This window comes from Triturus cristatus, chromosome 5_1 (assembly GCF_964204655.1).
Source record: "Triturus cristatus chromosome 5_1, aTriCri1.1, whole genome shotgun sequence".
In the NCBI taxonomy this organism is placed as follows: domain Eukaryota; kingdom Metazoa; phylum Chordata; class Amphibia; order Caudata; family Salamandridae; genus Triturus; species Triturus cristatus.
Window position 1 is genome coordinate 709902361 of NC_140587.1, and position 15815 is coordinate 709918175.

Consider the following 15815-nt stretch of genomic DNA (forward strand, 5'->3'; position numbering starts at 1 on the left):
GCTCCCAGATGTTCAGGAGGCACCGTCTCACCTCGGGGCGGAGGGAGACATGTAATACTTTGTTAATTGTGTCATTCACCTGACGCCAAAAGAGGTCGATATGTGAGCATTCCCAGATGATGTGCATACATTTTCCGGTAAGGCCACATCGCCGTCTGCATTCCCCAGCATCCGACCACCCCATGTGCACTAATCTAGGTCCGGTTATGTAGCTTCTATGGAGGATTTTTAGCTGAACCAGTCGCAAACGTGCCGGGATGGCCACCACTTTGGGGGAGGAAACCGCTGCCTGCCAGTCTTCATCGTCAAGCTCTACCCCATCCTGCACCCACTTATCTCGCAATCGTGTAAGGGGGTCTGCCATGTGTTTGATTAACTTTTTGTATATTAATGATATTGTTTTATCTGGGAGGTATCCATCTAAGACTCTGTCCTCCAGGGGGGAGGCCTCCGGGGGATCGGCCCCTCTAGGCAATGAAGACTGAAGCGAATGTGAGACCTGTATATAGCGAAAGTGCTCAGTATCCACCAAATCATATTCACTCTGAAGCGCGCTGAAGGACTTAATTTCCCCCCTTCCCCAAACATCTTTAATCGCTGAGATCCCAAGAAGGTCCCACTTATCGAACCCCTTCATCCTTCACAGGTCGCCCAACTTCTCTGAATCCCAAAGAGGGGTGGCTAACATTAGTCTGTTTTTCCACCCAAGAAAATTAGTAACATCGTGCCAGATTTGAACCGAATGCTTCGTGGGGCCTGTTAACTGAAACCGCCGAGGGCGGGAGTATAGCGCCCTACCATACGTGCCGCCCGGAAGGAGCCATCTGTCCATGGCATAACCTGGGTCATCCGCCCGACCATATGTGCCATGGTTGATAGCTGCCATATGAGAGGCCCAATTTCTTAATATCCGGGAGGCTAATGTCCCCGTCATACCAATGTAACATGAGCTTATTCAAGGCGATTCAAGGCCTTCCGTGCCATAATAAGTCCCTCTGTAGGCTCTCAACCTCCCTGAAATATCGTGCTGGAACTAGATCTAGGGTATTTTGTAGGGCATACAAGAACCGTGATAATGCCATCATTTTGAACAGAGAAGTTCTGCCCAAAAGAGAAATGGGGAGAGTCTTCCAGCTAGCAATGTCACTTTTAAGTCTACGAAGAGGGGGAAGGAGATTCTGGGCATAGCGGACCGAGGGGTCCAGCGAGACAAAAATCCCCAAATACTTAAATCCATCCAAGTTGATTTTTTATTGGGCAGTTCCGTGGAGGGACGGGAGGGTCCCCACTAAGAACAAGCAACAAGGATTTACCCCAATTAATGGAAAATCCCGAAAATCTACCAAAAACTGCGAGAAGGCCAAATAGAGTAAAACATATCTGCCTCTATCATCAACCCATGTTGAGTTGATTGTCAATGGGAAGGTATTCTTCATCATAATACCTACAGCCCTAGATCCTGATGTGAAACCAGAGTGCGCAATGAGTTTGTATCCTCCCCTGTGCATCGCCCTACATGAATTTCCGACCAGATGTGTTTCCTGGAGCAGGACTATGTCCGGGGAGTGCCTCCTAATGTATTGGAGAACCACGCTTCGTTTGATTTTATCACCTAAGCCGTTAACATTCCAAACTCAAAATCTTTACATTTTTATCCTCCATCCTGCTTGCAATACAAACCGTAAGCCAAGAAGCCCTTGGCTTGTATTCTTTCTGCGACTCCTCTGCACATGCACCCATACATTGCACCGACAAAATAACTGTACCAAATAACAAACAAACCAACCACCCCAGTCCAACAACCCCCCACCCCGCTGCCCTGCACTTTGGGCTCAGACCTGCCCATCGGGAACCTGCAGAGTGCCTGTCGCCCTAACGAGAAGTTCAAAGGAAGAAAAAGATTGGGGGAATAGCGTGCTCCATGTCCCTGCCCCTACTTATGTGAAGTGTGACACCCCTGAAAGAAAGGAAACTTAAAACATATATCATATCCCCAGCTCCAGCAATGAAACCCAAGTACCCCGGCCCACCCCACATCAAAATCCCCGTTACTCAGTTCTATGTCGCCATCTCCAGAGCTCCAATGGAGGCTGGTTCGATGCATGCCTATCCTCCATCATCTCGATCCGCCCGATTCTTTGCTTCGCAATGTTCAATCCACTCTGCCACTGCTTCAGGCTGTTCGAAGAACCACGCTCTTCCCTCTGCTTCAACTCGAAGACGAGCTGGAACCATCATTGAGTATTTTAGACCCCTTTCTCTCAGATCACGTTTCACAGAAAGGAAGGACAGCCTCTGCTTCTGTACTCTCTGCGTGAAGTCCGGAAAGAAGGAGATATCTGCATCTTCATAGCGAAGGGGGGCCCCCGCTCTGGAATTCTGGAGAATAACATCTCTGTCCAGATAGTTCGAGACCCGAGCTAGTATGGGCTGCGGGGGAGCGCCCGGCCTGGGACGGCCGCCCGGGACCCTATGTGCACGTTCAATGCCAAAAAATTTGCTGAGGCCTTTGGGCTGCAGGTGTTTAAGTATGAGGTCCTCAACGAACAGGTCCGGGGATCGCCCCTCCGATTTCTCCAGAACTCCTAGGATGCGGACATTATTGCGGCGGAGTCGGCCTTCATAGTCATCCAGCTTGAGATCAGTGTACTTGTGAGAGTCCTGGAGGTCCTGCACCTCTCTTTGCAGTTGCGCGACATCATCCACCAGGCCAGAGATCGTTATTTCCACCTGCTTGACTTTTCCACTGAGCTTCGCTAGGTGAGCCCTAATAAGATTGATGTCGATCACCATGGTGTCCATTTTGTGTTCCAGTGAGGTTTTGACCCCAGTGATAGCCTCCAGGACATCCTTGAGCGACGGCTCTTGTCCCTCTTCCACCGGTTTTTCCTGAACTATCTCTCGGGGCAGCCGGTTCTGCTGGGCATCTTTTAAAACGGTGTACCTGTCCAGTTTATTCGTCTGGACCAGCTTTGTCCCATGGGACCCGGAACCTTTTACGCGATCCATCAGGGTGTGCAAGGTATGGCCCAACGGGGCCGAAGTGCCGGGGGAGGGCAAAGGCACTAATCCAACAATACATACCAGTAAGGTCAACTATGCAGAGTATCAGCGACCGAGGCACAGGCCCCTGAGGCCTGAAGTCAAGTTTTGTCCCCCTCCAGGGGGCGAGACCCGCAACCCAGGAAGACTGCGAAGGACCGCGAGTTGAGAGAGTTTGGGGGGGCGCCCTCACCTCAGTACCTTAATGGACTCAAGTCGTGGTCCCCAGTATCACTCCTGCTGCATCCATGCACAACTGTAGAGCAGGCTGAGGAAGATGTGCCACTCACAGGGGCGCACTGCCCCCACCAGCAGAGGCACGGCAGGCACACCCTGTGCCGTCCTCGCTCTCATTAGTGTCCCCTCCCCCTCACCAGTCTCCAGGTGTAGAGGTGTAATCACCGCTGCAGCCACGGGTTCTAGATGTCTCTGTAGCGTTTTTACTGTGGGGGTCCTGGTGTCACTGTAAAACCCCAGCTTCATACTCGAACTCAGGCACCTCTGACAGTGCAGAGGGGGGGGGGGAAGTTGTGCCAGTTAGCCTCCTCCTGAGCTGAGTGAATATGATGCCGCTCCGATCCGGGCGCCCGACATTTCCTCCCTCGCGGGGGCAATCAGGAGGAGCGCGCCGCCGCCATTGATCGACTTTCGGCCGGCGCGCTCCTCGTATGCTGCAGTGTTTTTATGCCACCCACTCTAAAATCACAAGTGTAGCTCACCACCGCAACTCCGGGTCCCGGGGGCTTCCTCCGCTGGCTGTTGTTGCAGTGACGCCTCCAAAGCATGGCGCCGCCAAAGCATGGCGTCCCCGCGCGAAGAAGGCAGACCAGGTCGAGCCCACCCACGGCTCCTGCCGCCACTGTGGGTCCCGGCTCACACGTTCGAAGAAGGCCTGAACCCTCCGGGGCTGAAGTCTCGGCTCTCCCAGCAGCTGGACGGACCAGGGCTAGCGCACTGAAAACCGCTGCCGCTTAGGTCTCGGGAGCTGCCAAGGGATGGCACCAGAAGGCATTCAGGATAGACGTTGGGGCAGGGAGCCACGGAGGAGCTAGTGCACTACGCGGCCATCTTAGCCCCGCGTTCGGCTACGCCCCCCTGTTCTTTTTCATTGATAATAATTTAAACTTCTTTTTGGACTGGGAAGTAGAATGTACCAGCCAGTGGACATTTAACATACTACTCTTTCCACAGCTCCACTCTCCAGCAAGAAAGAAATGTGCCTTCCTCCATGCTGCAAAATGGAATTTATGAAGAAAAATAAGTGAAATACATATATATTGTCCTGTCCACGGGCACCTGCAAGTATTACCAGATGTGAGCAGACTCTCTGTGCAATCTCTAGACCTGATTGTCCCCCCTCACCCACTGAATTTCACCCCCAACACTCAAGGCCTGAGCTCTGGGAGGACAATCTGCATGAGTAAGTGCCTTATAAATGTACATTAATCTTCTACCTTTTTCCTTGAAGAAGACCACTTCACACCACTGCTAAAGCAAAAATGAATGGTGGGTGTAAAGGGGGCGGGGGGGTTAGTGCCTATGCTGCGAAGTCATCTAACAGGCAGAATTTCTGTGGTACTATGATCTATCGGCTAAGTTGTCCGCAGAGCCAGATTCTGTGAATCAAATTCTTTGAAATTCCACCACAGATATTTTATTATATTTATTTCCCCTCAAAAAACCAACATGGGTTTCATTACCGAGACCTGACTACTCGTGAAAAGAATTCACATGAAAGGATCCTATGGTAGGTTAACACATATCGAGCGAGCAGTTATTAACAGTTCAGCAAGTTTCTACATCCTCCTTGTTATTGAGTGATAGTCAGTCATAACATAAATGACAATCATATACTTTCTGGGGGGCAGCTTGTCACAAGGCTGCAGCAGTGTCTCTTTTGACCATTTTCATGTGCATTTCTTCTGCACTCGATCACTCAGTTCCCTCAACCACTCCCTTTAACTAAGGCTTTTGCGCTCCATCATTTGATGGCCAGTCTACGCTTGGCTAAGGTGAAGGCCACGATGACCAGTTTCTTGTTCATCTTGTTTTTGGTCAAGGCTGGAAAAGTTCTGACTTAACATGCAGTTAGGGGTATGAACTATTTTTGTGTTCCATCCTATTTCAAATGTGCGTCCCACAGTAGACCAGAACCCTGAAGCCTCCAGACACTCCCATGTCAAGTGTAGGTTAAAGCTTCTTTTAAGTTTGAACCTGGCGTTCACAGAGATCTTGTGGAAAGTTATGCCGGTCCTCTTCTATTCCTTAGCTGATTTCTTCTCTGACAGGTATTTTCTTGATCACCAAAATCAACCTTAGGTGCCCAACAAACCTTAATAATAGAATGCTTACATGCAATTTGTAGTTAGACTTTGAAATTAATTTGCTGTGCTGATTATAGTGAATATTTGAGGGTTGCTTTATAAAGTTACTACCTCCCGGAAACATTGCTAAACGGTCAGTATTACTTCAGATAACCTTGGCACTTGGTTAGGTTTAAGCCTCAATGCCTACCCTTGCACAGCTTAAGAACGACAGCGGGTACCAATGATTGTTGCTATTTTATTGGTGGGCATTGCTTTCCCATAGGCCTCAGTGCTGCTTTTAATAGGACGAATATCAAGGGCATGATACATAAACCACCCAAAACTCCGACATTAACTGCTGCAGGTTTATGTTTATGTTTGGAATACATTTCTGATGTGTCTGGACTTCACCGAACATTCAACAAGAGTTTACATTGATAGTTACACATAGTCGTATATTTAACTGGTTTACATTCATGCTTTTGCAAAGGTAAGGCAAACCTGGATTCAAACTTTTTGAACGGTTTGTTACTTTAAGGTGTCTAAGTTTGCCAACCGGTAAACTCCACTAATTAACCCCCTGTTCTTTACAGAAGTATGTTCATGACTGCACCCACGGTGGGGATGCTGCTGCGTTAAATTTTTGAAACCCAAAATCTTACTAGTTTGTGGTTGTTCACGAACTTAAGTAGCCATGTTACTGAACACCCACAAAACACCCTTTGGCACACATGAACAAAATATCATGTTTTATCAAAGCTCTTTAGGAGTGTAAATTCAGATTGTGAATATCAATGTGGGTTTACCTCGTAAATGACAGCGTTTTGACACCTACGTTCAACTGAAGTACAAAAACACTGTTGTGAAAAATGCCACAAGTTACTACCTAATGCAAATGATGTCCTTTTTTTCAATTATGGAGGCACCTGAATTAAAAAAAAAAAAAAAATCAAGGACTATAGGGTCTATTGTAGTACAGGTCAGATATACTAGTACACTTGAATGCACCTTACACTGATCTGCAAAGTCTTTCTTTCATTACCATCAGGAGCTACTTCCTTTATGTAGTGCTTAAAATGTGAAAAACATAAGTGCTAGGGCTCTCGTCAGGAGGCCACTGCAGCTTGTACCACCAATAGCAGCTGCCAGTGACAGTACCAACACAATTACTAACCATCACACTCCTACAAGTGTAACAATTCAGATTATTCCTTCATAACGCTATATGTATGGCTTGAGCAGCAGGTAATTGTGATTTTCAATGTATATTGAATTAGAAAAAAACTGTTGTGCTCATCTCTAAATTAGGCATACATTGTCACCATGTTGACAAAGAAGTGCCAGTGCTGAACACCGGAAAACACTGGCTCAAATTAAGGACTGATTGAAAAAGTAAAGGTAAAACACATAACCTTGCCATTTCATTTATTACAAATCATACACTTACGTTTTCTAACGAAAGGCCTTGATTGCTTGCCATCATCTTTTTCTTGTATTTCTTCTTCAGGCAACAGACGCTCACAATTGTGACTATGAGCATTGCGGCAAACACAGCAACCGTCGAGGAAACAGCAATGACTATTGTATCATTGTTAGAGCCCTTCTTCTCGCACCTTTCTCCAGCATACCACCAGTCTGCTCCCACTTTGCACCTACAAAAGGAAAACAACTTGAAACTGCAACGCATCATGCAAAGGTAAGGTTAGCATTAGTTCATATCATTTCTAAAGAAAATCTTTATTCCTGAAATGAGAAGGGTAAGGTGCCAACATGCTTGAATTGCAAATGTGATCTATTGTATGTTGCATATAGTTTCATTAGAATGTGAATACCCAAGACAAATGATAGATCATGGTGCTTTGGGGAGACTTACCATAAATGAGTACCTTGGTGCCTAGAGGCATTGCATCTAAAGTTATATGTTACTCAGATTGATACTTTCCAAACTGATAGTTTTTTGACATTACTGCTGATGCACCAAGGTTATCACTATTTGTAATCTTGCACAGCTTTACCACTAATGTTATCTTGTCTGATGTGTCACTATTACCACTGATAATATCCACAGAGATCATCTGCGGCGTCCCCCAACGATCCTCCCTCAGCCCCACCCTCTTCAACATCTACATGACCCCCCTGGCGAACATCGCACGAAAACACGGACTCGACCTCATATCCTACGCCGACGAGACCCAGCTCATCTTATCCCTCACCAACAACCCCACCTCAGCTAGAACCAGACTACACGAAGGCATGAAGGAAGTAGCGAACTGGATGACAGACAGCCGGCTTAAACTGAACACAGAGAAGACGGAGGTCCTCATACTCGGCCCTACACCCTCCGCCTGGGACGACTCCTGGTGGCCTCCCGCCCTGGGCAGCACTCCCCAACCCACCGACTACGCACGCAACCTCGGCTTCATCCTGGACTCATCCCTCTCCATGACCAGACAGGTCAACTCGGTGACCTCGGCATGCTTCAACACCCTCCGCATGCTCTGCAAGATCTTCCGCTGGATCCCCACTGACACCAGGAAGACCGTCACCCACGCCCTCGTCACCAGTCGCTTGGACTATGGGAACACTCTGTACGCCGGCATCACCATCAAGCTGCAGAGGAAACTGCAACGAATCCAGAACGCTGCCGCACGACTCATCCTGAACATACCCCGCCACCACCACATCTTCGGACACCTGAAGAAACTTCACTGGCTCCCAGTCAACAAGAGGATCACCTTCAGACTCCTCACCCACGCACACAAAGCCCTGCACAACCTCGGACCAAAACTCATCAACCACCGCGTCTCCTTCTACACTCCTCCGCGCACCCTACGCTCGACCGGACAAGCCCTGGCAGCCGTACCCCGCATCCGCAAAGCCACCGCCGGAGGAAGATCTTTCTCTTTTCTGGCAGCGAAGACCTGGAACTCCCTTCCCAGCCACCTTCGCGCCATACAGGACCACCTCTCCTTCAGAAGGCAGCTCAAGACCTGGCTCTACGAGCACTGACCCCCCCCTCCCCCCCAGCGCCTTGAGACCCTTACAGGTGAGTAGCGCGCTTTATAAATGTAACTGATTGATTGATTGGTTAGTAGTTGGAAAGCCCTAAATAAAGGTCATAAGACGAGTCTGACAACTTCAACAATGAACTATACCACTGATGCTAGAGCGCCAATAGTAAAACAATAGTGAGAACATCTGTAACCCACTCTTACCCTAAAATAGTCAGAAAGAGGTCAAAATGATAGAGAAAAATCAACAAGTGATTACTAGAGTGGATTTCCTGGGATCCGGACAAGCACGCAACATTCACCATACCAGCACCAAAAAGCATCTCTAAATGCTGTGGTTGTTAGTAATCTACTGCCTTCTGCTGGTGATATCTTCGATGAAAATTTGCAGAATGAGGTTGATAGTTTTAGTATTGCAGTTCAAATCAAAAGCAAAGAACCTCCTATGCTCCTAGTCTCTGGTATTAAGGACTTTTGAGTGTCTGTCTGCTTTAGTTGTGTTTCTTTATCAAACATGATTTCTTTACATTGAATTTCAGAAAAAGAGATGGAAGGAAAAGGTAAAGGTGATCTTGTTGTCTACTTTCTCCACACTTGTGTATGACGGTTGTAAGACGGAACCACGCATGCCATTACCATGCTTGCCTTAAAAACGCAGTCATTACAACCACCACATCTTTACCATGCATGCCTTTACCATGGACATCTCTACCACGCAGATTTAGCAAGAAATTATAAAGTATGTATATATATATATATATATATATATATATATATATATTACCTACTGGCGGTCGCCAGTAGGTAGTTCTAGTTAGGACCTATTTTCCATAGGAAATCTGCAACATTCCATTCCCAATAACTTTGGCGCCGATTGAAGAATCTTCGTGAAATTTTCAAAACTTTTGGCCAGCTCCGGTCCGCTACTATCCTGAAAGTCTCGGGATGATTCGTGTAGCGGGGTCCGAGAAAAAAGGGGGGTCCCAAAACATGTTTTCCCCATGCAATTTCCCATAGGACCTTTAGCCGCAGCTACAGCCCGAACTGCTGAACGGAATTACACCAAATTTGACAGAAAGGTAGTCCTCAGTTCAGACTCGTGCCTTTTGCTTAAATGGTGTAAATCCGTTCAGTAATTCCTGAGAAAATCAAAATTAAAATCACATATATATCTGGGCGGAGCCTAACCACCCATCTTGTCGTGAGATCTGATTGGCTGTCAGCACTTCATCCAAGAAGTGTTGGCAGCCATCTTGGGACCAATACACATGATAGCACCTCATTAAAAAGCATTGCAGTTAATCGAAGGTTTTCAGACTTTAGTTACATTGTAAATCATATGTTGATGGTTCCATACTCATTTTAGGAATTGTGGTATGTTCTAAGGTGATTTTACCATGTGAAAAAGCCTTCTGCTGGGATATCATGAATCATGTTTGAGAGAAAACTATTTTCTCATGCGTTTCCCACAGAGGTTTGGAAGGTGATCTATAAGCTAAACTGAGAGCATATTTTCTGTAAATTCACATTATCTTTCTCAGTCATGTGAGAATGAAGTCTGACATTCTCAGTAAAACATGTACATCCAACAAGGGCAGAGACTGTCAGTTGATTCCTTTGTGTTCTACTGCAGCTTCCCAGAGTGTTCCAAAGAACAGCTAGAGCGCTAACAGTCCTACTTATGATAAACGAATGGCACACCTGAAGCCATCTTGATTGGAATAAAGTGGTAACTCTTAAAAGATTTAATTTAAAAAGGAACAAAATGAGGGAGTTCATTTTGCCATAGAAAGTATGATTAGTGCTGCAGAAAGAAAAATTAGGGCACATTTTGAGTGACTTCTCAAATCCTCTTCTATTTCATTAAAAAATTCTGACATGCAGACTGAAACATGCACTTTCAATACCAGCAGCAGACTTCCCTGGTGAGTAGTAGCTTTACTATAGTGATCTAATGAGCAACTAGAGTGCTAACATTCTGAATGTATGGCAAATGTGTGACACATCTAAATGCCTTCTTGATGGAATCAAATTAAAAAACTGAAAGTATTCCTACTGAGGAGATTGTAGTAAATGAGGAAATTAGGAAACTTCATAACAAATAAGTCTCCCAAGATGGCCACCAGAGACAAAAGAGCCCAAATGTAGCACAAATATCACCCAGATGTAGCCCAAGTATAGCCCAATGAAAGAATGTCCCAGAGTGTGCTAAAGAACAAGAGATTTGCTACACTCAAGCGGACAGCTCCACTTCCAGCTCGCCTGACAAACTTAGCGCACACAGGCCCTTATCAAGGCGGTCCCCGCGCTGAACACTTGCCACCTTACCATTTTGATTCTTCAAGAATGCTCACTTATGCCCTGAAGAAGTTCAATTTTTGAACGCAACGCGTTGGCTGGCAAACTATTTCTGAGAAAATAAAAAAAGATTTACTATACATCAGGACTCATTGACAATTTGACCACCACTGTTGTATTAACGAGCTGTGCACCACTCCACCAAATCCCAGTCAGTTCTAAAGAACAACTAGAGCGCTAACAGTCTTACTTATGACAAAGGTATGGCACACCTGAAGCCATCTTGATTGGAATAAAGTGGTAACACCTCAAACATTTATTTTGCAAAGGAACAAAATGAGGGGATTCATTTTGCCATAGAAACTATGATTAGTGCTGTGAAACTGAAACTTGAAACTTTATTCGGTTATTTACAACCATAAAAGTATACACTTAGCAGCATAACATTCCATAGATAAGCAAGTCAGAATCACACAATATACAATACATTTCTTAAACCTATAATTCACAACCATAAAAATGCAAGATAAAAAATCATCTGAAAATTAAAAAAATCAACTATTCCATTATTGGGTCACACTGACCTTCTAGTATGTCTCACAAATTACTTCTATCCATTAATAACCCATTCTCCCTGAATCTAAAGAGATCTAAATTTCATCAGTGCTCTTTACATTTAAAAAACTCTTTCACTTTGTTTATATATTTCCCAATAGCACAGGCTATATCTAGGTTCTTCATTTCCACTAAAAGGTTTACAGCTTGCAACCTATTTTTAATTTCATATTTTTTTTTTAAATCGGGCCTAAAATCTCTCTTCGTATATCTGAAATCTTAAAACAGTCTAATATATGTAAATTATCACAGGTAGTGCCTAAGGTGCAGGTGCATTTTCCATTGCTATGTATCAATAAGATTTTTACCCCATTGTTCACATAACAGGGATTTAGCCCAATTCTCAATCTTAACACTTCGCGCCTTAACAGGCAGCTAGGTAACCTGTCGATATAGGGGTAATGTAAATCATTTTTTCATGCTGAGGCCATAAAAGCAACTGAACTTTTCCGTAAGAGGTATTCTTGATCATGGGTTCGGGACACTTCTATTCCCAATGTCCTAAGTTCTTTCTTGTCTATCTTTAGGTCTAAGTACTGAGGGCACAACTTTAGCTTTAAAACACCATATGCTTGAATAATTGAAACTCTGGTCTCTCTTGCCCAGGTCAACTCACTATTGGCAATTTAATTTTTACACCACTGTGAGATTCTTTGATCCTCACCTGTTCCTAACCGCTGCCAGAAACGCAATAAAGCCATGCAAGCTGTGATACCCCATGAGGTGATTCCCAATTCTAACCTTACTGCTTGTATCATGGACGATCTAGGCAGCGAGAGCAAACATTTAAGGATATTTCCCTCTTCTTTGTCCCATCCCTTTTTTCCACTTATGACAAAGGTATGGCACACCTGAAGCCATCTTGATTGGAATAAAGTGGTAACACCTAAAACATTTAATTTGCAAAGGAACAAAATGAGGGGACCATTGTGCCATAGAAATTATGATTAGTGCTGCAGAAAGAAAAATGAGGGCACATTTTGACTTCTCAAATCCTTTTCTATTTCATTAAAAAATTCTGACATGCAGACTGAAACATGCACTTTGAATACCAGTCCAGCAGCAGACTTCCCTGGTGAGCAGTAGCTTTACTACAGTGATCTAATGAGCAACTAGAGTGCTACCATTCAGAATTTATGGCAAATGTGTGACACATCTGAATGCCTTCTTGATGGAACCAAAGTAAACAAGCATTGAAAATGCAATAGGTCTCGCCCTCGTTTAAGTGAAAGCAATTCTGTTTTTAGGTGGCTTTTTAGCTTTTCTTTTATTAGTGTTTTTCAAACTTTCATGTACATAACATGCATATGCATGCATATATATATATATGTATGCATGCATTTATATTTGTATTTATATAGATATGCAGATTATATATATATGTTTATATATGTATGTATATATATATACACAAACATATATGTAAATGCATATATATGCATATATATGTGCATATGTGTGCGTGTAGAGAGAGGTGTAGAGGTAGAGGTGTAGAGGTAGAGGTGTAGAGGTAGAGGTGTAGAGGTAGAGAGTAGTAGAGAGAGAGATGTAGAGGTAGAGAGTAGTAGAGAGAGAGGTAGAGAGTAGAGGATGAGTAATAGAGAGTAGAGAGTGAGTAGTAGAGAGTAGTAGAGAGAGAGTAGTAGAGAGTGGTAGTAGAGAGTGAGTAGTAGAGTGAGTAGTAGAGAGTGGTAGTAGAGAGTGAGTAGTAGAGAGTGAGTAGTAGAGAGTGAGTGGTAGAGTAGTAGAGAGTGAGTGGTAGAGAGTTGTAGAGAGTGAGTAGTAGAGTAGTAGAGAGTGAGTAGTAGAGAGTAAGTGGTAGAGAGTAGTAGAGAGTGAGTAGTAGAGTAGTGGAGAGGGAGTAGTAGAGAGTGAGTAGTAGAGAGTGAGAGTAGTGTAGTAGAGAGTAGTCAGTCAGTCAGTGTAAGTCAGTGTAAGTCAGTCAGTGTCAGTCAGTCAGTCTGTGTCAGTCTGAGAGTCAGTGTCAGTCAGTCAGAGTCAGTCAGTCAGTCAGTTTCAGTCAGTCAGTTTCCGTCAGCGTCAGTCAGTTTCAGTCAGTCAGTTTCAGTCAGTCCGTTTCAGTCAGTGTCAGTCAGTCAGTTTCAGTCAGTCAGTTTCAGTCAGTCAGTTTCTGTCAGTCAGTTTCTGTCACAGTCAGTTTCTGTCAGTCAGTCAGTTTCTGTCAGTCAGTCAGTTTCTGTCAGTCAGTTTCTGTCAGTCAGTTTCTGTCAGTCAGTTTCTGTCAGTCAGTCAGTTTCTGTCAGTCAGTCAGTTTCTGTCAGTCAGTCAGTGTCTGTCAGTCAGTGTCTGTCAGTCAGTGTCTGTCAGTCAGTGTCAGTCAGTTTCAGTCAGTTTCAGTCAGTCAGTTTCAGACAGTCAGTTTGTCAGTCAGTTTCAGTCAGTGTCAGTCAGTCAGTTTCAGTCAGTGTCAGTCAGTCAGTTTCAGTCAGTCAGCCAGTTTCAGTCAGTCAGTCAGTTTCAGTCAGTCAGTCAGTTTCAGTCAGTCAGTCAGTTTCAGTCAGTCAGTGTCTGTCAGTCAGTCAGTGTCTGTCAGTCAGTCAGTGTCTGTCAGTCAGTCAGTGTCTGTCAGTCAGTGTCTGTCAGTCAGTGTCTGTCAGTCAGTGTCTGTCAGTCAGTCAGTGTCTGTCAGACAGTCAGTGTCTGTCAGACAGTCAGTGTCAGTCAGTGTCTGTCAATCAGTGTCAGTGTCTGTCAATCAGTGTCAGTGTCTGTCAATCAGTGTCCGTGTCTGTCAATCAGTGTCCGTGTCTGTCAATCAGTGTCCGTGTCTGTCAATCAGTGTCCGTGTCTGTCAATCAGTGTCAGTGTCAGTCAATCAGTGTCAGTGTCAGTCAATCAGTGTCAGTGTCTGTCAGTGTCAGTCAATCAGTGTCAGTGTCTGTCAGTGTCAGTCAATCAGTGTCAGTGTCTGTCAGTGTCTGTCAGTCAGTCAGTCTGTCAGTCAGTCAGTCCGTGTCTGTCAGTCTGTCAGTCAGTGTCTGTCAGTCAGTCTGTCAGTCAGTGTCAGACTGACACTGACTGACACACTGACTGACACACTGACTGACAGACTGACTGACAGACACTGACTGACAGACACTGACTGACAGACACTGGCTGACAGACACTGGCTGACAGACACTGGCTGACAGACACTGGCTGACAGACACTGGCTGACAGACACTGGCTGACAGACACTGGCTGACAGACACTGGCTGACAGACACTGGCTGACAGACACTGGCTGACAGACACTGACTGACTGACACTGACTGACTGCCACTGACTGACAGACTGTCAGTCAGTGTCAGTCAGTGTCAGTCAGTGTCAGTCAGTGTCAGTCAGTGTCAGTCAGTGTCAGTCTGTCAGTCAGTCTGTCAGTCAGTCTGTCAGTCAGTCTGTCAGTCAGTCTGTCAGTCAGTCTGTCAGTCTCAGTCAGTCTCAGTCAGTGTCAGTGTCAGTCAGTCAGTGTCAGTCTGTCAATGTCAGCTAGAGCAGCTCTGCTGACCTGGTTCTCTGGCTCTAAAGCAGCTCTGCTGACCTGGTTCTCTGGCTCTAAAGCAGCTCTACTGACCTGGTTCTCTGGCTCTAGAGCAGCTCTGCTGACCTGGTTCTCTGGCTCTAGAGCAGCTCTGCTGACCTGGTTTTTAGGCTCTAGAGCAGCTCTGCTGACCTGGTTCTCTGGCTCTAGAGCAGCTTTGCTGACCTGGTTCTCTGGCTCTAGAGCAGCTCTGCTGACCTGGTCTCTGGCTCTAGAGCAGCTCTGCTGACCTGGTTTTTAGGCTCTAGAGCAGCTCTGCTGACCTGGTTCTCTGGCTCTAGAGCAGCTCTGCGGACCTGGTTCTCTGGCTCTAGAGCAGCTCTGCTGACCTGGTTCTCGGCCTCTAGAGCAGCTCTGCTGACCTGGGTCTCTGGCTCTAGAGCAGCTCCGCTGACCTGCTTCTTAGGCTCTAGAGCAGCTCTGCTGACCTGGTTCTCTGGCTCTACAACGGCTCTGCTGACCTGGCTCTGGCTCTACAGCAGCTCTGTTGACCTGGTTCTCTGCACTCACGATGCACGCACCCGACTTCGCGAAAATATCTTTAAAAATAATATAAGTTTATTATAAGTACAAATATATTATTTTATGAATATCTTAGATAATCTCTTGCCCTAATATGTATATTAAAGACACATACATATCATTTTGCAACATATTTTTTTTTTGCGGGAGTGGCGCACCCATCACGCGGGACCCGCAACCGCGCAAGCATCTCGTACAATTTTTAGAAAAATATATATTGTTATTTAATGAATAACATTTTTATAAATAAACAGTTAAAAACTGTAGAAAATCAGTACAAAAAAATAGGTATAACTACTATCACACTTAAAAATTAGCATTTAAAAAAGCTTTGAAATTCAATGAAAAAACCATAGGTTTCAGAGACGTTATAGTTTGAAATTAGCATTTAAAAAACCTTAGAAATTCACAGGAAAAAAACATAGGTTTCAGGGGTGTTATAGTTAGCTGGCCATTTCACTCGTACAAAACCATAGAAATT

General features: G+C 45.1%; 1 protein-coding gene across 1 annotated transcript in view; it reads right to left on the reverse strand.

The window, feature by feature from the left end:
- MEP1B (meprin A subunit beta) overlaps positions 1-15815 on the reverse strand; it is a 330890-nt gene that overhangs the window by 6374 nt on the left and 308701 nt on the right. Inside the window, exon 14 of the mRNA XM_085605695.1 lies at positions 6796-7000. Within this exon, the coding sequence (XP_085461821.1) occupies positions 6796-7000 (205 nt within the window). The remainder of the gene's footprint in view (positions 1-6795; positions 7001-15815) is intronic.